Source organism: Mytilus trossulus, unplaced genomic scaffold (genome assembly GCF_036588685.1).
Source record: "Mytilus trossulus isolate FHL-02 unplaced genomic scaffold, PNRI_Mtr1.1.1.hap1 h1tg000158l__unscaffolded, whole genome shotgun sequence".
NCBI classification, from domain to species: Eukaryota; Metazoa; Mollusca; class Bivalvia; order Mytilida; family Mytilidae; genus Mytilus; species Mytilus trossulus.
In genome coordinates, this window is record NW_026963304.1 from 4508616 (window position 1) to 4534745 (window position 26130).

Here is a 26130-nt window from a genome sequence, read left to right on the forward strand (position 1 = left end):
ACCGGTGCCAAAGTGGGGTGTCCGTTTGGCTATGTTGGATGAAAAAATTTGCAACCTGACCGGTCAGAATGGTGACGTTAATTCCAATTTTCTTGTAGAGATAATTCATAGCCCTCTGCACATTAACTTGGAAGCTAAAATTTCTTGTTAATTTGTTCTCGTCCTGAACATGCATGTTATAAATAGTTTGTAAAACTTCAATTTTTCTGTCAGACACAGGCTAGACATTTCAGTGTATGCAATCTTTTCAGTTCATCTGTCCCTTACCTAAACCCCTATACATAGTTTGTGAAACTGAATTTCTTTCTGTCAGACACAGGCCTGAAAGAAAGAAAACTTTTGCTCATCCTTCCAGAAATTTGGTGGATCTTCATTTTTTTTGTTGAAATTATTACCTTATTTGTAAGAACAGATGTTAGAGTGGAATAACATACGAACATTTTATTCTGTAACTGTTTATTGCCTTATTTTATACCTTTAACTAAATAAACAGTTTTTCTTCGGGGAGATAAGGGTCTTAATTAAATCGACAGATTATTTTAATAATTTGTCAAAATGTAGATTTATCATGCTTTTTATGCCCCACCTACGATAGTAGAGGGGCATTATGTTTTCTGGTCCGTGCGTCCATCTGTTCGTTCGTCCGTCCGTACGTCCGTCTGTCCGTCCGTCCGTCTGTCCCGCTTCAGGTTAAAGTTTTTGGACAAGGTAGTTTTTGATGAAACTGAAGTCCAATGAACTTGAAACTTAGTACACATGTTCCTTATGATATGATCTTTCTTATTTAAAAGTCAAATTAGACTTTTGATCTCAATTTCATGGTCCACTGAACATAGAAAATGAAAGTGAGAGTTTCAGGTTAATGTTTTTGGTCAAGGTAGTTTTTGATGAAGTTGAAGCCCAATCAATTTTAAACTTAGTACACATGTTCCCTATGGTATGATCTTTCTAATTTTAATGGGAAATTAGATTTTTTACCCAATTTCATGGTCCATTGAACATGTAAATTGATAGTGCGAGTGGGGCATCCGTGTACTTTGGACACATTCTTGTTCCAAAATTTTGATAGAAAGGATGAATTATGGGTCACAGGACTTTTTTTCAACCTTCAGGTTGTACAAAATTGTCAGATTTTCTATAGATTTTATAACAGTGAAAACTAATTTTGAATAATAGAGAGTAAACTGAATGATAGAATATTCAGAAAATAAAATAATAAATTTGGGTGGCAGAAATTGTTTTCTTGCTACCAAACAAAATATGTAAATTTACAACACGTTCTATGTTAATAGTTGGTTAATCTGAGTTATCACCCTTTATATGGCTAAGTTAAAATAAAATTGAATCATACAAAACAATAATTTTTATATGTGGAACGGTTCTAATTATAAGATAAAACTCATTTTTAGGAGAAAAATCTTACGAATGAAGTACAATCGTACCTCAAAATCGCATATTTCAATAAAGATGTAAACCAATTGTTTTCTACTATTTTACAATATAAGATGGCGGAAGACATCCAATCTCCCTTAGACAAAATATCAGAAAGAAAGAAAAAAAAGCCAATTATTTTATTTTCTATTGATAGGAAACTATGACGGAACTGAAATTCATGCAAGACTATTGAAGGAATATGAGGTAAAACTTCAGGACAAAGGAACAATAGAAGAACCAGTAGAATCCCACATTGCCATTAAGGACAACACACCAGCAACAAGTTTTGAGGAATCAAAGAAATCAGGGACAGTATATCAGCAGCCTAAAATAATGACACCTCTCGTAACCACTGAATCTCAAGTTGAACCTCCAGTAACCTCGCAGCAACAACACCAATTATTAGAACAGGCAAAAAAGGATATTGAAACCATGCTTAGATCTAATGTAGATTTACATGACAAAGAGGATTATGCCACATTATTTTTGTGGGATTTTGCAGGAGATGAAGAATTCTACCACACACATCAAACCTTTTTATCCCCAGATGCAATTTATCTTGTTGTTACAAAACTCAATGAGGCTGGCGACAAACAAGCACAAGGTAACATTTCATATAGATACAATAAGGCCACACCAATTTGATTCCTTGTTCGACAGACCCGCTTCCCGCTTCCTGAAATGTAATCATGTCCTTTTCCCGCACCGTTTTTTTTTGTAAATATTATAAAAAGATATCAACATTTGTTTTTAAAATCACAGTCTAACCTGTATATAACGATTTTAAACATAAAAGCACACCACCACACTGTGTAAATATCTGTGAGAATATTTGTTTCAGCATCAAACCTATTTATTAAAAGTGTGAGTGCTCCGAAATAAATTTATAACAGCGGAAATACCTGTAAAGAACAAAACATTGGTTTCTTTCCCCCTTACTTATATTCCCTATCAAAAAATGTTCATTGTTAGAATAAAGTACAAAGAACTTCTGAAGGATTTGCCTTCAACTGCAATTATATTGTATGCTGGCGACACAAAACTATCCATAGCCGCTGCATGTTTATGCACCTGCCCTGATTGATTCAGGGGCCTGTCGTTCAACAGTTATCGTTTGTTGATGTTGTTCATTGGTAGTTTCCCGTTTGGATATATGAATTAAATCGTTGGTTTTCCTGTTCGAATTGTGTACGCTAATAATTTTGGGGTCTTTTATAGCTTGCTGTTTGGTCTGTATCAAAGCCCTGTGTAAAGGGCCGTACTTATTTATTATAAGGTTGAGAACAACCCTCCCTCAGACAAGGGGTCATTTTACTGATGGAGAAAAGAAAACAGAAATACCAGGGATTTGTATAGTTCTTCTATACAAAACCTTTGAAAACAAAGAATTTAGTACTCAAAAAGAGGAGAGTTACATCATATTTTAAACATTTTTTTCTAAAAGAGAGGTCCACTTATTTTGAATAACATTAAACTGTTAAAGTAAATGTGTTAACATGGTTAAAGTCCAGGAATATTACAATATCTTGGACATGTTTTGAACATTTTATACGAGATAGATATATAGTTCTTTGAGAAAATATGAGCCCTTTTGTACAAACAAATATATTATAACTTACATTGATCCCTCATAAAACATGTCAAAGGGATATTTATAACATTAAGGGGTTGCCCCGAAACTGATTATGACTTAGATGGAGAATTGTCTTATTGTCAGTCACACATACATAGACAAGATTTAATCATTTCTTGGTGAATAGGGAAAAAATACTACAGAAATTAAAGAAATGTCAAAGTACAAGTGATAAATCAAGTTTTAATATTGTCAAAACCTTCTACTTTATGTTTACACAAATTTTTTATAATCGCTCGCCTCAACAATTTGCAAATTAGATATTTTTTTATTAAAATTTTCAAATCGCTCGGTCGCCCCAAATTTTTGAGGTCCAAAAAAATATAAAACAAGAAATTAAATTGGTGTGGCCTAAGTGAGAATTAAAATATTTATCATTTCATTTTATTATTACTTAGCTTAAGATGCAAATAGATATCAAGAACTATATATACCCCCTTTCGCTCCAAGTTACATGAGTACAGAAGAAAAGATGTAAAGCAATCAGTCAATTTATTAGATTTACTTTACCAATGCAAATCCAGATATATGCATTTCTTCAACAATGAATGTCTATTCGGTGATGCTTGATGAAAAAATTTTGAAAATCCAAACCTTATACAAACGTTCGAGAGTTAATTATAGCTTTGTTTAAAGAACAAATATATCAGTCGCACATCTGTCATATGTAAATGATACTGGTCAGTGATTCTATATCTTCCATAAGGTAGCTTTATATATATAGACAAGTTGGACAATCAAAATCTTGCACACAGATGACTTATGGTTTTATGTTTTCGTCTGGCATGACTACTGCAAGACAAGAATGCCAGGTTAATGGTTACCTAAGCTGCATTAGGTTTTGTCCTGTCTAGATCTGTTATCATTGATGGTTCTGCCAAATGCCTAGTTATTTGTCTGTCTATCTGTCTGTCTGTCTGTCTGTCCGTGCTTGAAGATATTGATTTGATATTTGGTATATATTTTCATCATGACAAGTTACAAATTTTGTTCCGTTCTGATGATTTTGTCAATTCACTCCAGTTGATAATTGGTATATAGTGTTATCATAATCAGATCAACTGTGAATTTTGTTCTGATCTGATGATTTTAGGCAGAGTTATGGTCCTTAGACTTAGAAAATTCAACCAATAATCAGTTTTCCACCTTTTTTTTGGTCATGCTTGAAGATATCAATTTGATAATTGCTATGTAGTTTAATAATGACAAGTTACTGATCAAGTACTAATTTTGTTCCGGTCTGATGATTTTGTGCAGAGTTATGGTCCTTCGACTTGGAAAATTCACCCAAATAATCAGTTTCCACATCTTTTTTATACCCCTGCTTTACAAAAAGTGGGGGTTTATTATTTACCTCTGTCTGTCGGTCCATCCATCTTTCCGTCCATCCATTCGTTAGTCCGTCCGTCCCATGCATATTTTATGTCGCATTTTTCTCAGGAACTACATAACAAGGATTTCTAAAATTTGGTTTTCGGGTTTAAATTTAACTCAGTTATATCGTGTGATGCGTTTTTAGATTCATCAATCAACAACTTCCTGTTAACCAAACACTTCCACATTTTACACATAACATCCAAGTTGAAAATTTAGTCACATTTTTCTCAGGAACAACATTACAAGGATTTCTGAAATTTGGTTTCAGTGTTTGTATAAGTCAGCTTTACTGTGTGATGCGTTTCCAGATTCATTCCTCTTCAACTTCCTGTTTACCTTTAAGTATTTGGGTGGGGGTATCATCAGTGAACTGTAGCTCACAGTTTCACTTGTTCATCATGCCTAAAGATATTAACTTGATATTTGTTATATGGTTTACACCATGACAAGTTATAGATCAAGTATAGCATTTTGTTCCAGTATAATGAAATTTAACATTAAGAGGACTATGTATTGCCATGCTCTCAGAATTCTTGTTTATGTTTGGAATGATAAACAACACAGGTAAACATTATTCCCAATCAAATTTGCAGATATTTCAACGTTAAATATAAATATTAAATGTATTCTAAACTGAGTTCTGATTTGTCATAGGTCAAGGTCGCAACAGTTGTTACATAATGATAGACAGAAATTAAGGAAAATTTTGGTTTCGGGAACTCGTTTCGTAAATGCCAAATTGGGTAAGGAAGAACCTATACAAATTTTGATGAATAAATTAATGGTCAAGTTTTTCAAAGTCCACAGTAGATAGATAGTCTGAAGTTTATGACAAAATTTATCCTTCCAGATGTTATCCTTTGAACATTACGTATAACTTTAACCAAACTTGGTTTAAAATGCCAGATGTGATTGAAAAGACACTTTTTAGCTTTTTGGTTCTGTAAGTTAAAGGTCAAGGGCATCTAGCAGCTATTTATAGACTGAAATGTTTGGAATTTTATTGTTCTTGGATGTTATTTTTTTGAACTGTATGTCAAAGAAAAGTGAAAGATACCAAAGATAAAAAACTAGAAACGACCAAAAGACGAACAAAAGTATACAGAATACAATATTGAAAACTAACTACTGAAATCTTAAATATAAAATATATAAATATAAAACATAAAACAGTTAGAGCAAAACTGTTAAAAAGGACATTTTGTATTTTTTGTTTAAAATCTGAAATAAAATAGAAAATGTCATAAATAAAGTAATGGAAATTGACAATCAACTCTTTGTAAAAGATTTTGTTCTTAATGATGATTATGACCTAATCTAGCGGATTTTGTTTAAATTGTCTTCAAAACTTAGAACAGAAAGGAATTAAGTGTAGGCAGCAAGATGAGATAAACAATATATATCAACTTGATGCAAATTGTCACATGACTCCTTGTAGGAATAATTACTGTCCATGACAATTCGTACTTCATGGGGGGCCTTGATGGCCAAGTGGTCTAAGTAGTTCTACTACTGTAATCACTAGCCAGTCAACACTAAGGTAATGAGTTCGAACCCCAGTAGGGTGGGTGCATTCGACTTCCATCTTAATTGACTCCAGGCACTCCGGCTTCCTCCACCCATAAAAATTGACCGCCACGAAATAGCCCAAAAGTGGCGCTTAAAAGTGGTGTTAAAAATATCAACAATCAGAGGATCGATCCTTGTAGGAATAATTACTGTCACATGACAATTTGTATTCATTTTTAGCTCACCTGACCTGAAAGGTCAAGTGAGCTTTTCTCATCACTTGGCGTCCGTCGTCCGTCGTCCGTAAACTTTTACAAAAATCTTCTCCTCTGAAACTACTGGACCAAATTTAACCAAACTTCACCACAATCATCCTTGGGGTATCTAGTTTAAAAAATGTGTCCGGTGACCTGGCCATCCAACCAAGATGGCCGCCATGGCTAAAAATAGAACACAGGGGTAAAATGTATATTTTGGCTTATATCTTTGAAACCAAAACATTTAGAGCAAATCTGACAAGGGGTAAAATTGTTGATCAGGTCAAGATCTATCTGCCCTGAAATTTTCAGATGAATCGGACAACCCGTTGTTAGGTTGCTGCCCCTGAATTGGTTATTTTAAGGAAATTTTGCAGTTTTTGGTTATTATCTTGAATACTATTATAGATAGAGATAAACTTTAAACAGCAATAATGTTCAGCAAAGTAAAATCTACAAATAAGTCAACATGACTAAAGTTGTCAGTCAACCCCTTAAGGAGTAATTGCCCTTTATAGTCAATTTTAAACAAATTTTCGTCAGTTTTTGTAACTTGTACAAAAATCTTCTTCTCTGAAACTACATAGTCAAATTTAACCAAACTTGGCCATAATTATCATTGTCGTATATAGTTTTAAAAATGTGTCCGATGACACCGCCTAACAAACAAAATGGCTGACATGGCTTAAATTAGAACATAGTGGTAAAATGCAGTTTTTGATTTATATCTTAAAAACTAAGACATTTAGGGCAAACCTTTCAAGATTTAAATGTCCATCAGAATAAGATCTATCCCCTCGCAAATTTTCAGATGAATCTGACAACTCGTTGTTGGGTTGCTGCCCTAAAATTGGTAATTTTAAGGAAATTTTGCAGTTTTTGGTTATTATCTTGAATACTATTATAGATAAAGATAAACTATAAACAGCAATTTTGTTCAGCAAAGTAGGATCTACAAATAAGTCAACATGATAAAAATTTTAAGAGTACCCCTTAAGGAGTTATTGCCCTTTATAGTCAATTTTGAACAATTTTTAGTCTTTTTTGTAACTTATACAAAAATCTTCTTTTCTAAAACTATGGGCCATTATAAACTAAACGTGGCCACAATCATTACTATGGTATCTATTTAAAAAAAGTGTCTAATGACCCCACCTACCAAGATGACCGACATCAGTAAATACAGTAACAGGTGAGCGACACAGGCTCTTGAGAGCCTCTAGTTAGATATCTCCCTGAAAACTCTTTTAGTTTAGAAAATATAGCAAAATGGTCAGAAAGAAAAGATTAACTAATAAGCAAACCTAAGCCATTGCAGTAAAAGAGTAAATGGCATATTTTTGCCATATGTGTGATTCAGCTTCTAAGGGGTCACTTGTTTGCTCACCTAGCTCATTTCATGAATTTGGTAGATATAATTCATTTAGTTTAAATGACAAAAACATGTCTCCTTTCAAACTACAGGGATACATGTTTTGAAACTTTATGAGATATATGATTGGGAGACCCTCTACAACTAGACCTTGTTATACAAATTATTCCAAAGCTAACCAGGTATGCTTGCCTTTGTGTTTAGTCTACCATATAATATTGTATAGCAATGTTGATTCAATCATTTTTATACGACCGCAAAAAAATGTGCGGCCTATATTCATGATATTGGTATCACGTCATTGTCCATGTGGTCGTCCAAAGACATTTGGTGTTCGCTCAATAACTTTAGTATAAGTAAATAGAAATCTATGACATTTCAATACGAAGTTAATAACCACAAAAGAAAGGTTGAGAATGATTTTGGGGGTTATGGTCCAAACAGTTTAGGAATAAGGGGCCCAAATAAGCATTTTTCTAATTTCCAGACAATAAATTCATGAACATGGAATGGTGTATGAATCTCTCTGAAATTATACTACAAGTTTCCATACCACAAAGGGATGATAAAAATTGGCTTTGGGGAGTTATGGCTCAAACCGTTTAAGAATTAGGGGCAAAAAGGGTGGAAAACAAGGGTGTTCTGGTTAATGGACAATTACTTAAGTACAAAACATAATTTAAAAGCAGTGTAATGGGAGCAATTCAAACACAACATTTTTGATGTATTTTAATAGGTTATTATGGTTGCAAACTCCATTGGAAATTAAATTTCAGATTATGACCATATCTTGAGTGAAAGAAATTTTTTTGGAAAAGGAGGGGGGGGGGTTAAAAAAATTTGGTGGATGGGGACAATTTGTTCTCAAGATTGAAGAAATTTCTTCCAATTTTTTTTTACCATAAAATTGGACTTTGACTTTTTTGTAGTAATGTGACAATAACACCTTATGAAAACAACTCCTCTAAGTTCAACACGAAAGTCAAAATGTGTAAAATTTAGCAGATTTCTTATTGGATTTCTTGCACTTAAATGATATTTTTACAAATTTTTATCATTTTGCAGATAATTTCTAAACCTCCAATAGATGAATAGATTAAACTGTTAAGAGTAAAACAAAATCATTCATAAAAGTTCTACAATACAATTAACTTTGAGCACTAATAGCTATTTTGTGGTGGTCAGTTTTTAAAGCAATTGCTTTCATGCCATCAGATCGATCAAGTGTTTGGAAGTTGAAATCATCAACTCAATGGTTAATTAAAATAGAAGCAGTAAATCTAGAGATCATGGATTGTAGTGTTAATAATTGTTCAGTAATAAACAGGTCATTTTGTTTTTTGTTGTATTGCTGTCAAATTTAAGAATTAAAGTAATCTTGGTAAAAAAAAAGCTACACTTTGCAATTCGGACAAAATAGAGATAGTACACTTTAATTTTTTTAATAAATTTTTCAAATGAACATGGATTTTCATCAAACCATGCAGCCATCTTAGATATATATTAAGCTTACTGAATCCTAGGTCATTTTTTTTTGTATTGCTGTCAAATTTAAGAATTAAATGAATCTATGTCAAAAAGCTAGAATTTGCAGTTCGAACAAAAAGAGATAGTAAACTTTATTTTTTTTGATAACTTTTTCAAATCAACTTGGATTTTCATCAAACTATGCAGCTATCTTAGATATATATTAAGCTTACTGAATCCCAGGTCATTTTGTTTTTTGCCAGACATCTTGTTATCTTGTAATAACTATTATTTTATGAATTGTATATCTTATCTACATTCTTGTTATCTGTTAAAACATGAAAAGGATGACTAGTCTTCTGGTCTGTTGGTCTTTGGTAAATTGTTGTCTCATTATCAATCATACCACATTAGACTTTAATGAATGGTGATAAGAATTCTTTATACATATTTCTTTGTAGATTTATTCCAATTGTGGATGGATTCAATACATTGTTACAGTAGACTGGAAGAGGATGGACATAAATCTGATGTCAACAAGAGAATATCAGATGATCTTGATCCACCGATAGTTATTGTTGGCACTTGGAAAGATGCTTTGATCTCTGATGTACAAGAGGTATTGAAAATTGCCAATTTTGTCTGATGTTTGTGTTTATTTGTACAGGACCATGGTGAACTTTTCAACTAAACCAACATATTGACAATATCTAAACGAAATAACTTTATTAGATTTTAAGGTTTTAAGTGTTTAAAGGATAACAATATTTTCTAATAGTTTACAGAAACTTAGATCTTTCATCAATATCTGAAAAATGATACAATACATTTAACTCGTCATAGAAACAATGATTGAAATGTTGTATGCCAGACAGTGTTTCTTCTACACAAGTCATAAATGACGTTCGACCAAAGAAAAATAAAAGGCCAAATAAGGTACGAAGGGGAACAGCTTGACGACCCATAATTTTGAATATCATTATATAAATTGATAATTTTTTAGTGTTTTCAATGTTTTGTTTTGCAAAGTGAAAGCAAACACACTTAATTTTATCTTTTAGATTAATGAGGCATGTAGTGAAAGTATTTTTAAGTATACAGAGAATATGTCAGAAGATGAACTAAGACATATAAGGCAAGAATACTTTATCTCCAACACAGAAGATGATCCTAGTGTATTCCAGCAAATCCGAGAAAACATCCTTAACTTAGCCAGAAAAATGAAAACATGGAACAAAGATTATCCTTTAAAATTCATTCAGCTTGAAACACGACTTCAAGAAAAGAAGAAGGAGTTACCTATTATATCTTTTCAGGAAATTCAAAATATCGCTAGTGATACACCTAAGCCACTAAATGATGAAGAACTCAGATTGTTCCTGGAATTTCACCATGAGATCAGAGCTTTAGTTTATTTCAAAGATCTCCCTTCTTATATTATTTTAGATACACAGTGGTTATCTGACGCTTTTAGATATATAGTTACTGCAAAGAAATTTAGCGCCATTAGTATCAAAAATAGAAAAAAATGGGATGAATTGTACAGTAGAGGCAAATTACATAGTGAGGTTTTAGAAGATATATTTAAAAAAAGGGATAATATGTTTTCCAAACACAAGGACCATATTCTGAACGTAATGGAGAGATTTGATATCATTATACGTCCAAACATGTCAGAGACTGCTGACGAGAAGCCTTGTTACTATGTACCTTGCCTGATTAAAATAGAATCGCACTGTGACATTTATGAAACATTTAATGTGACACACTGTACCTGTAAAAAATCAACTTGGTTATGTTTCAAATTTAGATTCAAGCCACCACATCTAATAAACCATTTGATCGCTTCACTGAGCCGGAAGTATGAAATTACAGAAGTGGTTGTTCCAAATCAAAAGAAAAAGTCAGTTGCTCTTTTCGGAGGTATTGCAGTCTTTGAATTACAGAAGAAAACACATTTAAGAAAATTGCTTGTAATGACATTTCCAAATTTTATTCAGGTTCAGGTTTTGGAATTCGGGAAAGATTCATTCATCAAGAGAGGTTTGTACAAAGACATTGGTGACTTCGTGACAGATGAGTTAGATAAGATAATACATACACGATACAAGATGTCCAATGTAGAATTCCAGAAAAAATTTGAATGTGGCCATACAAAACCTGAATTAGTTACAGGATCCAATGAATTCAGTGAGGAGCAGATTACAGAATATCACTGCGGAACATGTAATACACCCCACACATTCGATGGCGAATGGTCAGAGATAGAAAGTAAAGCGCTGTCAGTAAGTGTTTACATATTACATTTTTTTTATTGGATTTAAGTATTTTCATGACAAGTCATGGAAAGCTAGAAATGTTTGTTAATTTTTTAAACAAAAAAATAAGATAAACCAACCATATGTTGATACCACATATACAAAGGAGGAATTTGTCAATATTTGGTCCCTGAAATTACAAAATGTGTATGTCTTTGCAAAACAAGGTTTTGATAGCTTTAATTTTATTAATAAATTAGCAGCCTGGTATAACCTTGACATTAAATGCAGAAATGTCAATTTTGATTTTGCTACGACGCCATGAAAATGCATAAATGAGGTGACATGACTTTTTAACTGCCGGACAGATTTTGCCAACATAGATATTATTCAAAGGCTTTACCCAAATAGATATTTTATACATGTTTTTCATCTTTAAGAAATCGTAGTGTAGCCAACATTATAATTAATTTTAACTGAAATAATAAATATAATTATGAAAAATTACGGAGAAGAATGGAAGATTAGACTTCACATTTTTGAAAAAAAGAACTAGGTGCATGAAAGACCTGGTACATTAATGTCCTGAATTAACAAATATTGATTGCGATTTAACATTATATATCGATTTTGATACTGCTGCGTAGGCGGAGTAGGCATTACGTTTTACTCTTGTAAGACTGTTTTTCTGTTCATTCGTCTGTCTGTTCATCCCAAATTTAAATTATCTGTCTTACTTTTGTTTGTTTCAACAAAATGTTATGAGATTTGTAGACAATGCTTATTTCTACCAAACACAGATCAAGTTTGAATTTGGATGGGGTCACTTATACCGTTCTCAAGTTATGTTCCTTTATTATAAGTGAAAAAATTTTCAAATTTGCTGTTTCTGCAATCTAACTTTATTTTGTTCCAATTGAATGTTATAGAACCTATACACAATACTTATTACCACCACGTACATATCAAGTTGAATTATGGAAGAGTCACTTTTGCATTTCTTGAGTTATGTCCTTTGTAAATTTTAAAATTAAGGATATTGCTGTATATGTCTAAGCAGGAAAGTCTGTGTCCCATCGTCACATTTATTTTTATAAGCATTGGTAGCAGAACTTTAGGAACTATATATGTGTGTACTACATTTTGAAGCTGATCCTCACCCTAAAACTAAACCTAACATTAACACTAGCCCTATTTCAAACCTACTGAAACTCTAACCTAACCCTGAAACAAAATCTGAACCTTTTTCTTAAGTTCAGCCCTTGCGAAATGATTACGAATAGTTCATGAATGTTCATGGATGATTCATGAATGATTCATGAACAGAATTCATGAAGTGTTCATAAAAGATTCATGAACAGTTAATTATAAACTAGACATGAACTACAAATGGACAAGCGTGTTCATGAACCAGTGAATAATGAACTATTCATGAACAGAAAGTGTTCATGAATTCTTTGGTTCATTAAAGTTCATGAACAAAATAGTTTTTGAACTTTTATTATTCATGAATTATTCATGATTTTATAGTTCATGAACCAGCTTGTCCATTTGTTGTTCATGTCTAGTTCATGATTTTTTTATGAATGATTCATGAATTTGTTCATGAACCATACCAGTCCATGAATCATGAACACATGAACTACAAAATGTACTGTGTTCATAAACTGTTCATCAGTAATTTACATGAACATTGTTTGTCCACTTGTAGTTCATGAACTGTTCATCTAAAGTTCATGAAATTATCAAAAAGGATTTTCTTGAATTTTCATTTTATGTTATTATCATGAGTAAACTTCTCGTCCTTTCTGTAATTAAAATTGCTGTATCAAGACTTCCAACTAGAAATGCTAAATAACATCTTGTTAAAGTTGTTCTGCTTGAAATTCTTCATAGTTGAACAGATCTTTTAATCAATAAATGCACTAGTTTCCCCCTGCAAAATCAAAAATCACTCCACAAAGAATCAAAAGTCCTTGATATTTTTTTTTAAAATAAACACTCAAATTTAAACAGTTTCTAACAGGTATAATACAATGTAATAATTTAATTTAATAAATGTTGTTTTTATTAAAATATAAATAGATTAAGATTAATAACATGAATTCTTATTATTTCAGCCTTTTCAGGACATTTCAAATAATTTACCCCCCCTTTCCCCTTTCATTTACCCACACACAATCATAATAATGGCTGAAGCATTAATTATTTTTTCCTGGAAAAAAACAAATATGGTCCAAGTACACAGTTATCGTCCTTTGATTTTCGTTGTCCACGAATATAGTTCTTAGTGTGGACAGTGTATTACTTGCCAATTTTTTTATACCCCTTCCAAATGTATTTCTCCATGTTTTATGCCTCATTTAGCAAGAAGGGGGTTGAAATGACACTGTAAAAACATTTGGGTCATAAATATTAATGCAAAGTAGGGATTAGGTCTAGCTGAAAAAGGTAAAAAATAAGCACTTTATGGAGCAGTCAAAAGATTTCAAGACCCCCCCTTAACAGAAAATTGTCGATATTTTGAGTTAGAGCTGATGAAATTTTCTATAATTTTAATATAATTTGTCCCAAAAGTAGTACAACACACTATAAAAATATTATTCAGAAACCGCAGGTGGGATTTTTTAAATTTTCATTTATTGTCTAAAAGAAATGCACTACAAAATAACTGTGTATTCAGACCTAAGAGGTGAAATCAGGAAATATAGAATCTGTACTTTGGCAACTTCCCTGAATGATTTGATGGTGTCAATTTGTCAAAAAGCATAAAACTAAAGGATTAAAACTTTTATTTGGTAGAATTTCTGCAAAAATCACCAATTTTGACATTACATGGTCAAATAGCTTTTTCAATTTCGATGCATAAGTGGCATTCTGACTTTCTATCTGACATGTTTTCATGTGTCAGTTTTTGTGTTTCTATGCTTTAATCCAGTTGTATTACTCATTTGTGAACTCTGAATCTACAGAAAAGAAGATTATCTCAGACAATATGAACAAAATGTTTTGTATAAATGACCCTCTTCTAACGCTCGTTTGGATCAAGTTAAATGTGAGGAGCATGGCACATAAAAGTTGAAGACCGTAATAAAGACCTCACTAAATTTGTATAAAAAGCACTTAACAATGTCATTTGTACCTGTTTCATTTCACATAATATTTTTCTTTACTTCTGTAGGATAGCATGTGGTTCAAATATAAGCCTGTTGAGACTAAAATTGCATTCAAGTTGTTCACTAAAAAGTGAAAAATCGTTGTACCAGACCATATTGTCTGCAAAAAAAGTTAAATGTAAGAGTCTTTTTGTGCTCAGATTTATTGTATCATGTCAACTGAGTATAGAAATGATAGAAAAGACAAAAAATTTATTTCCTATAGCTTCAATATGCATTTCTAAATGTAAATGTGTGCTACGGCCTAAATTGACCTTAAATTATTTTCAATCTTACTTGGCCTAAGACCCTTTTAAACTATTATGATATGATATTGGTAAGTTTTCTTTTCATTTAAAGTACATAAAATACATATGTAAGGATTATTTATAATCAAAAAGCTTCATAAATTTAAAATTGCTGGAAAATATTACAGCTCCATGTAAGGCCCCCCTTCATTGGAAAACCTCTATTTTTAGGCACAGGCTCATATAAATTTGACTTTTGAATAATTATGCTAAGTCTGATATATCAAATGAGTACTCTATTGCTTTTGATACATGATATATATTATATATTATGGCATTTTAAAAGTATTTTATTGCAATATTTTAATTTTAAAAGCCCCAAATGTTGATAGTTGAATTTTCTCAATTGGAACGTCTAAATTTAACACGCAAAGTTGAATATAGAATTAATCATATTGTCTATAATATATATCCTATTGCTATGAAACTTTGTAGGCAGTCTTATAATACATTGAGCTTTGATCCCACCAAGTTTTATTAAGATTGGTCAACTTTTTCTATCCTATTAGGTCCGAGTACACAGTTATCGTCCTTTGATTTTCGTTGTCCACGAATATAGTCCTTAGTGTGGACAGTGTAGTACTTGCCAATTTTTTTTATACCCCTTCCAAATGTATTTCTCAATGTTTTATGCCTCATTTAGCAAGAAGCGGGTTGAAATGACACTGTAAAAACATTTGGGTCATACATATTATTGATCATTAATGTAAAGTAGTGATTAGGTCTAGCTGAAAAAGGTAAAAAAATTAGCACTTCGGAAGCTGTCAAAAGATTTCAAGACCCCCTTAAAATAAAGTTGTCCATATTTTGAGTTAGAGTTGATGAAGTTTTCTATAATTTTTATGTAATTTGTCTCAAAAGTAGTACAACATACTGTAAAAATATTATTGAGAAAGCACAGATGGGATTTTTTAAATTTTCATTTATTGTCTAAAAGAAATGCACTACGAAATAACTGTGTACTCGGACCATATATCAGTTTATCCTGAATTGGAATTGAACCAACACTGTAAAATGTAAAGGCCACTTTCTGGTGTTTATTTATCAAATTAATCAATAATTATTATAATGCTTCAACAAATAGTTATCCGGCAAAAAAAATAATCAAAATATATATAATTTACTTATCTGATAACAAATCTGCTTTATTTGACAGCTAGATTTCTTCACTGCTCATCAAACATCTTCATTTGTATTTTAAGCGTCAAACACCATTTTGCTAACGTAATTTTTGACGTTTTTGTATTCCCAGTCATTCACACGATTTTTTATTCCTATAAAAGCTTTACTGATCTAAGTCATTTGAATGTTTTGCAATCATTTGTCTGCATTGCTGTATTTGGCAACCCCTCTAGGAATTTTGGATCTAAATGCTCTTCAACTTCGTACTGTATTTGGCTTTTTTTCTAACTTTTTTGGATTCTAGCGTCACTGATGAGTCTTTTGAAGACGAAACGCGGGTCTGGTGTAAATATAAAATTTAGGCCTGGTATCTATGATGAGTTTATTTGCAATCATTTGTCAAAGTCATTTAAGCGTTTTACAATAGGTAAACGTAATTCATTAATAATGATAATTATTGATACCGGTCTGCAATGTCTGGATAAGAATGAATTGTCATCAATCTGTGCTTTTTTCAAGTTCCTCTATGTGCCGTATGATGGTTAAGAAAGGCACATGTTTGAACTTGGAGAGACAGTCAGAAATTACATCTTTGGAAGAAAGAAATTAAGTTTAACATTGTAAAAACGAAACATGAGAAACATCTCCAGCTCAAAGTAAGTTACAAAACTTTTGTATGACTCTCAAATGTAACACTCTTTTTGGCGTAGTATGAAGAAAGAAAAAGGTGCTGAGCTAATTTCTGTTGTTAAATGAAAATTTTTATGGACATAATTTTGCTTTATTGCTTACACTACATTTGTACACACATCATGTGTCACATGTATTGAAGTAATATGAGGCTTTACCTGTGAAAGGGAACTTCAAGTCTGTATGAATTTTTTTGATTATGCCCCTGTCCTAGTGGAGGGGGCATTAAGTTTAACCCTTGTCCCTCTGTATGGACACATGTCCCAAAGTTGGTTTCCGTTCTTTATTTTTTGGGGAGTTGCAGCACAGCAAAAGTGAGTATATACATGTATGTTTCTAATGCAATTTTAATAAACATACATGTATTTACACTTTAGCTATTCAACTGAATTTTGTCTCAAAATGATCTCAAGATCTGTAAATGAATAACCTTGAGGTCATGCTAAAAGCACTTAGATTGTGATGTCATGATACAATGTATGGATGTCTAAAATTTTATGAGAACTTGTATGACAGTCAAATTTGCATACAATTAAGTAGGGAGAACCTGACTGATATGCCTCTCATCATGCTCATGACTAAAACAAAAATTGGAGTTGAATTTTGTAAGTCATAATTGAAAATAAGTTTTTCAATGCTGATATATTTAATGTTTCTTAAAAGTTCTTAAAATCTTCATGAAACTGTGTTATGAATTAATTTATGAACTTTAAGAATTCATTTATTCATTAAAAGTTCATAAAATGTTCATGAACATGTGTTATGAACAATTGATGAACATTATGAACTGACTAACAGTTCATTAAAGTTCAGAAAATATTCATGAACTGCATTTTATGAACTATTCATGAACTAAATTCATGAACAAACTTAATGAACTCATTATGAACAGTCGTGCATTGTTCATGGACATTCTTGAACAGTTCATGATGGTTCATCAATCATCAGTTCATGAATTTCATCTCGCAGGGGAGGGTCCCATAAAGTTAAAGAAGGCTGTTTCAGTAATTGAAATCATAAATCTATTATCAATGATTATAGCACACTTCCGTTTAGGTAAACCATAATAGATATATGATATAACAGAGGCAGACTTGGGTCGGTGGTTCTTTCCAGGTGCTCCTGCCTTCTCCACCACTAAATACTGACTGCCACGAATTAGCAAAGTAGTGTTGAAAGTGGAGTTAAACATCAATCAATTACAAGGGCAGAAAATGTTTAAGATGTTAGGTTATACCATCATACCATTTTAAATCAAACTGTCAGATGACTCCTTTTACGAATTATTGCCCATAAATGACAATTTTTACCAATTTTAGTTGATTTGGGGTATCATCCTGAAAACTATATTGTCAGTTAGTTGTCTCCTTATAAGATTGTTAAACTTGAAAGACAATTGTTGCCCCTTATTTGTGTTTTACAAAAGCTTTGGTAGCAATACACAGTTAAGAAAAAAACTTAAAATTGACACTCATAATTTTTAATCACCCTCTTTCCCCTCCTGTCTAACAAAGAAGGCTTTATATGTGTGTTATGCATGTATATACTTGTAGAAAGAAAATCTTCCATAGATTTGATTTCTAATGCTCATAAGGGTGAAACATAATCCATTGTGGGTGTAACCATGGCAACAATCTGCATTTCTTAGATACAAAATATAGCAAAAAAGGGGGGTGAACATGTCACAAAAGTCTCCAAAATTTGGTCTAAAGGAAAATTTCAATGAATTACAGTGATACCTTTCCTGAATCCATAGGTTTATATCTATCAAGTGGTCCAAAAAAAATCATATGCTTTCCTGCTCCTTTTTCCATAAAATTGAATTGAAAAGATCGAGCGCAAAATCTTTGTTGATAAACACTTCAATAATTTAAGGACCTATAAACGGTACGGATAGGAAAATACGGACTGTCAATCATACAAATGGCCTATAAAACATGTTAAAATCAATCTAAATGTTCATATAAACACACTAAGACATGTAAGAAGGCTCTAGTATTCTTCAATTATCTAAAAATCAATTTTATTGCACAAAAACTTTCATATTTAAAAAAAATCACAGGGGCCATAATGCGAAACTAAAGTTGTAACTGTGTATTGCTACCTTTAGTAAACAGAGAGTTACTATTCAGACAAAAATCATCAAAAGGACAAGATATACATGAGATAGAAATAAGTTAGTGAAACAACATTTTTAAGAGAAACTATAAATAACAAAAAAAAGTCAACATCTCTTAATATAATAACGACATCTTTCAGGATAAGTATGAGAAGAAACCGGGAGAGAGAGGACTTGCCCTGATTGTTAACTTCATGTTCCATGGTGGGACAACTGAGAGAAAAGGTAATTTAAAATCGAAATTTATTCATTGGATCATGTTCCAGTCAGTAATAATGAGATGAAACATAAGAATGATCAAATTTGTTCTGAAACATAAGAATGATCAAATTTGTTCTTTGACAACATGGACAATATGAATTTTGATTTCTCATATTTATGTTCTGTGAAAAGGAGTTCAGGTTGCATTCATTATGGTCTGAAAGACAGAAAAAATTCATAAGGGTTCCGCGGAATCCAGTGTCTCGCCTACTTTATCTGTTTATGAATCTTATAAATGTTTTAAAAACTTTAACTGCAGACTGTATGTAATTATAACTGGAATAAAAACTTAGTCCATTAGTTAGTAATATATACGGGGAAAAAAGGAAATAAACTTCCTTCCAGATATTAGCTTTTGATCATAAACAAGCTACTGTCCAAGTTTGGTACAAATACAGGATAGTTTAAGTAAGTTGTTGAATTTTTTCAAATTTTAACCAGAGTGAATGTTATGTAAACTGGCAAAAAAACTAAGTCCATTTGGCAGCCTTCCTTTTGCGCCAATTACTGTTTTTGAGGGATATCATTTGCGCCAATTTTTTTTCTTCAAATGTATCATTTGCGCCAGTTTTCGGAACTCATTTGCGCCAATTTACCTGCAATTTACCTGAACACATATTGATTGTACATATTAAAGATTAATAATTTAATATACATTTAGAATCATTTTTGTCTTATAAATTTTTATTCGATAAATAATTATTACTCTTGTTTGTGAAAGGTGAGTATAAATAATAGGATTACAATTACACTAAAGATATGCATATAAACACTAAACACAAATGTGTTCAGTGGCAAATATAAAAGAATCAGTTTAAGAAAAGTCTTTGCGTTGATAACATGGATGTAACTATAAAGAAATGAGAATCGAATCGTGGGAAGCCAGTTGTTGTGTTAAACGGCCATAAATTTCATCAGGCTTTTAATTAAAAAAGTGGAGAAATAAGATGTACTACAAAAAACTGCAGTGCTACAGCTTATACCGATGAGCAATGACTAGCCGGTCTGAGTGGAAATCTTGCACATATACATGAGACAGACCCACAAAGTTAGAGCGTCAAATACAACGACTATGCAAAAGAAAAGCTACAGAAAATATATCCGAAATACCAGCTAAGATCATATGTTCGCAGCTATTCAATCATGAAGAGGAACATCTACAGAAAAATGACTTGAAATGCATAAGACAGCCTGTACATAGTTTTGTATTTTAAACGTAATCATACTGTTGGTCCCAAGTACGGATAAAGGAGGATGGAAGTAATTTTTCTTTAAATTGGCGCAATCGTATATTTTATTTTTGGCGCAAATGATATCATGTTATTTCAAAACAGGTGGCGCAATCTTAGCATTGGGGAAAAAAAGTTGTGGCGCAAACGGATCCCTCCCGTCCATTTATAAGTAAAATACGGATAAACAGGATTTTTTTTTGGCAAGCTCCTATCCAAGTTTGGTTAAAATCCATTATAGTTTAAGAAAATAATAAAAATTTCCATTTCTATTCATATATATATTTATGTTAATATCGCTTATATGACCATTGGAGGTCAACTGGATAGTTAATTAGATGACATTAAGACTTAAATACACATAAACGAAGCTACATATTATCGAGCCAATGCTGTGTCAATTATTTATTTAAGACTTTTTATACGACCGCATATTTTGAAAAAATTTTCGTCGTATATTGCTACCACGTTGGCGTCGGCGTCGTCGTCGTCGTCGTCGTCCGAATACTTTTAGTTTTTGCACTCTAACTTTAGTAAAAGTGAATAGAAATCTATGAAATTTAAACACAAGGTTTATGACCATAAAAGGAAGGTTGGTATTGATTTTGGGAGTTTTAGTCCCAACATTTTAGGAATTAGGGGCCAAAAAGGGCCCAAATAAGCATTTTCTTGGTTTTCGCACTATAACTTTAGTTTAAGTTAATAGAAATCTATGAAATTTTGACACAAGGTTTATGACCACAAAAGAAAGGTTGGGATTGATTTTGGGAGTTATGGTTTCAACAGTTTAGGAATTAGGGGCAAAAAAAGGGCCCAAATAAGCATTATTCTTGGTTTTTGCACAATAACTTTAGGTTAAGTAAATAGAAATCAATGAAATTTAAACACAATGTTTATGACCATAAAAGGAAGGTTGGTATTGATTTTGGGAGTTTTGGTCCCAACAGTTTAGGAAAAAGGGGCCCAAAGGGTCCAAAATTAAACTTTGTTTGATTTCATCAAAATTGAATAATTGGGGTTCTTTGATATGCCAATCTAACTGTGTATGTAGATTTTTAATTTTTGGTCATGTTTTCAAATTGGTCTACATTAAGGTCCAAAGGGTCCAAAATTAAACTTAGTTCGATTTTGACAAAAAATGAATCTGTTGGGTTCTTTGATATGTTGAATCTAAAAATGTACTTAGATTCTTGATTATTGGCCCAGCTTTCAAGTTGGTCCAAATCTGGGTCCAAAATCAAACTTTATTTGATTTCATCAAAAATTGAATAAATGGGGTTCTTTGATATGCCAAATCTAACTGTGTATGTAGATTCTTCATTTTTGGTCCCGTTTTCAAATTGGCCTACATTAAGGTCCAAAGGGTCCAAAATTAAACTAAGTTTGATTTTAACAAAAATTAAATTCTTGGGCCTCTTTGATATGCTGAATCTAAACATGTACTTAGATTTTTGATTCTGGGCCCAGATTTCAAGTTGGTCCAAATCAGGATCTAAAATTATTATATTAAGTATTGTGCAATAGCAAGTCTTTTCAATTGCACAGTATTGTGCAATGGCAAGAAATATCTAATTTCACAATATTGTGAAATAGCAATTTTTTTTTTTAATTAGAGTTATCTTTCTTTGTCCAGAATAGTAAGCAAGAAATATCTTACTGCAAGATTTTTTTTTAATTGGAGTTATCTTTCTTTTTCCAGAATCAACTTAAATCTTTGTTATATACAATATACATTGTATATTCACTTTATACTACCAACTGATAAATTTAAATAATCTTTACCATTCAGTGATAACAAGCAGTTCTTTTACATCTTAATATTTTATGATGTATTTAAATGAGTAGTTATTGTTGCAAACTCCATTAGAATATTTTAATTGAGATTAGTTTTGGAATAAGGGAAAGGGGGATGTGATTAAAAAAATGTGTTCAATTTTTCTCATTTGAAATTTCATAAATAAAAAGAAAATTTCTTCAAACATTTTTTTGAGAGGATTAATATTCAACAGCATAGTGAATTGCTCTAAGAGAAAACAAAAAAATTAAGTTCATTAGAACACATTCATTCTGTGTCAGAAACCTATGCTGTGTCAACTATTAAATCACAATCCAAATTTAGAGCGGAATCCAGCTTGAATGTTGTGTCCATACTTGCCCCAACCATTCAGGGTTCAACCTCTGCGGTCGTATAAAGCTATGCCCTGCGGAGCATCTGGTTATAATTTGGATACATGTTTTACATAGTTACTGGTATATATCAAATAGGAGAATTTGAATAAAATCGGTGAACATGAATTTGACAGCTAGTGCCCATTTAAGACAAGAATTGATATCTGGGAGGGGGTCTTGGCCATAATCATTTAATAATTAGGGGTTGAAAAGGGGCCAAAACTGTTTTTTGGTTTGCAGGTAATAATTAAATTGAGGATAAATCATTTTCTATTAAACTTTAGCACATGGTTCCATATCGTTTCGACACATTTTTCAAATTGGTCCAAAATTGAACTTTGTTTGATTTCATCAAAAATTGAATTATTGGTGTTCTTGTGCAATCTAACAGTGTTTTTAATTTTTATTTCACGCCCGTTTTTCAAACTGGTCCACATTAAGGTCCAAAGTAACCACATTTAAACTTAGTTTGATTTGAACAAAAAACAATTTCTGGGATTCTGTGTAATGCTGAATCTTTTGCATATAATTATTATTTTGATTTTGGGCACAGTTTCAAGTTGGTTGAGATTGATGTCCAAAATTAAAGTTGATTTAATTTTGACAGAAATTAAATATATGGGGTTCTTTGGTATGCTGAAACAAAGTGTGTGTTTAGATATTGGATTTTGAGTCCTGTTATCAAATTTGTTCACTTTAAGGTCCAAAGTAAACTGTGTTGTTCTTGGGGTTCTTTGATATGCTGATTAAAACCATATATTTAGAATTTGGATATTGGACCATAATTGTTTATGTTGGTAAATGTCCATTTTTGTCGAGTCTGCAACTTTTGTCGCAGAAAGCTCAACATAGGGATAGTGATCCGGCGGCGGCGGCCTTAACTAACTTCTTAAAAGCTTAATATTTTTGAAGGTGGAAGACCTGGATGCTTCATATTTTGTGTTATGAAGTTTCCGACTGTCACATGTCCATTGTCCTTGGCCTCATTTTCATGGTTCAAAGACTACTTGAAAAAAAGTTAAGATTTTTTGTAATGTTAATTACTCTTTTATTATGAGTAATAGGATAACTATATTTGGTATGTGCATCCCTTGCAAGGTCCTCATGCCCGTTAGACAGTTTTTACTTGACCTCGACTTCATTTCATGGATCAGTGAACAAGGTTTGGTGGTCAAGTCCATATCTCAGTTACTATAAGCAATAGTCTTGTATATGTGGTGTATGGAAGGGTTGTAAGGTGTAAATGTCCAACTGGCAGGTTTCATCTGACTTCATTTTCATGGTTCAGTGGTTATAGTTAAGTTTTTGTGTTTTGGTCTATTTTTCTTATACTGTATCCAATAGGAATACTATATTTGGTGTATGGAATGATGGTAAGGTGTACATGTCCAAATGTCAGGTGTCATCTGACCTTGACCTCATTTTCATGGTTCAGTGGTCAAAGTTAAGTTTTTGAGTTTTGGTCTTTTTTCTAATACTATATGCAATAGGTCAACTATATTTGGTGTATGGAAATATTTCATGATGTACATGTCAGTCTCACAGGTTTTATTTAACCTTGACCTCATTTTCACGGTTCATAACTCAGTGTTCAGATTTTTTTGTTTTGGTCTGTTTTTCTTAAACTATAAGCAATTGGTCAACTATAGTTGTAGTATGAAAGGATTGTAAGCTGTATATGTCTGTCTGGCAGGTATCATCTGATCTTGACCTCATTTTGGTGGTTCATTAGTTAATGTTAAGTTTGCATGGTTCAGTTTAATTTGTTTCTTTCATTCTATAAGCAATAGGTCAACTATATGTAATGCATAGATTCATTGTAAGTTGTACATGTCTGCTTGGCATGGTTCATCTGACCCTGATCTCATTTTATGGTTCATTGGTCAACCATGAATGTTTAGTTTTGGCTAAGTCTGTTTCTTAGAAACTATAAGCAATAGGTCAACTGTAGCTATACTTAGTGTATTAATACCAATTCTCTGTAAGGACCATACTATTTAAATAGGAGCTTGAAAATGCATGTTCTTAGAATTCAGTCATATTTTGTCATCATATAACATTACTGCAAGAAGAAAAAAATGATTGTAAAGGAGGGACGAAAGACACCAAAGGGACAGTCAAACTCGTAAATCTAAAACAAACTGACAACGCCATGGCTAAAAATGAAAAAGACAAACAGAAAAACAATAGTACACATGACAAAACATAGAAAACTAAAGAATAAACAACACGAACCCCACCAAAATCTAGGGGTGATCTCAGGTGCTCCGGAAGGGTAAGCAGATCCTGCTCCACATGCGGCACCCGTCGTGTTGCTTATGTGATTACAAATCCGGTAAATAGTCTAATTCGGTAGGTCAAATTCATGAAAGGGAAGGGGATTGTAGTTACGACGTAAGGAACATATCCGATATCATTTGTGAAACGGTTATTCCATAACGGTCAACCAACTCGTGATGGCGTCCGTAAAATTTACGAAGGGATGATTTCAACTTCACCATTTGGAACTCTTGGTTTAATAGCTTCCTTGTGAGCAGTAACCCTCTATCAAGAAAATCATGATAGGAAATGCAAGCACGGGAATATCGTAAAGTTTACGTGTACATGTATTTCTCGTTTGTTTTATCTGACCTTGACCTCATTTTCTTGGATAATGTTAAGTTTATGTGATAGTTGTAGTAAAGCTTTATATTTAGGAATATCAACATAATATATCAATATTTGGGTATCTGGTTTAAAAATATGTGGCGTGACCCTGCTAACCAACCAAGATGGCCGCCATGGCTAATTATAGAACATAGGGATAAAATGCAGATTTTGGCTTATAACTCTAAAGAAATTTTGCAGTTTTTGGTTATTATCTTGAATATTATTATAGATAGAGATAAACTGTAAACGGCAATAATGTTCAGCAAAGTAAATGTACTTACACCTTAAGGAGTTATTGCCCTTTATAGTAATTTTTTAACAATTTTCATACATTTTTGTGAATTTTTGTAAATTTTTAGAAAATATTTTCCACTGTAATTACTGGGCCAAGTTCATTATAGATAGAGATAATTGTAGCAACAAGAATGATCAGTAAAGAAAGATCTACAAACGCATCACGATCACCAAAACACAATTTTGTCAAGATTTTTTCTTTGTCCATTGTTTAATATGCACCAAGGTGAGCGACACAGGCTCTTGAGAGCCTCTAGTTTTAGTTTATAACCATAATTAATTGAATAAAAATGTCAATATTGTCAATAAATCACCAAAACCTCTCGATGATAAAAAATGAACCTTTTTTTAAATGAATGCACATTTATGTTCGGCAAGCGTTCTGTCAAAACCTTTCTAGTATTTAATTCGAAATTATTAGGTCCTTTATAAGAAAAAGGTCTTTAGAACATAGTGAAGGGGAATCTTTTCAACTTCATTTAATGGTACTTTTGTTGTCTCAGTTAATAATATTTTTTTGTGGTGAACCCTGTAGTTTTTATTTGGGACGGATTATGGTATACTATTGTCCGTCCGACTGTCCGTCCGTCGTCAGCAAGTGGGATAATAACCCCAAAAAGCTGTAACCTCAAGTTATGGAGTTTTATTAATCAAACTAGAAGCTCTAAATATCCTGTGTTGCTCACCTTGGTCTATGTGCTGCAGTGCATATAAAACAAAGGACACTCTTCAACATTAAAGAAAAAAAATAGAATTCATTACAAAAGTCTGTTTCGGTGATGGTGACGTGTTTGTGGATCTTACTTTGCATATTACATTCTTGCTGT

The 26130-nt window shown here is 32.2% G+C and overlaps 1 protein-coding gene across 1 annotated transcript in view; it reads left to right on the plus strand.

The window, feature by feature from the left end:
* The window catches only part of LOC134700574 (uncharacterized), an 80588-nt gene that overhangs the window by 34157 nt on the left and 20301 nt on the right, over positions 1-26130 (plus strand). The window contains exons 8-11 of the mRNA XM_063561951.1: positions 1589-2038; positions 9511-9668; positions 10111-11334; positions 18842-18926. Coding sequence (XP_063418021.1) covers positions 1589-2038; positions 9511-9668; positions 10111-11334; positions 18842-18926 — 1917 coding nt within the window. The remainder of the gene's footprint in view (positions 1-1588; positions 2039-9510; positions 9669-10110; positions 11335-18841; positions 18927-26130) is intronic.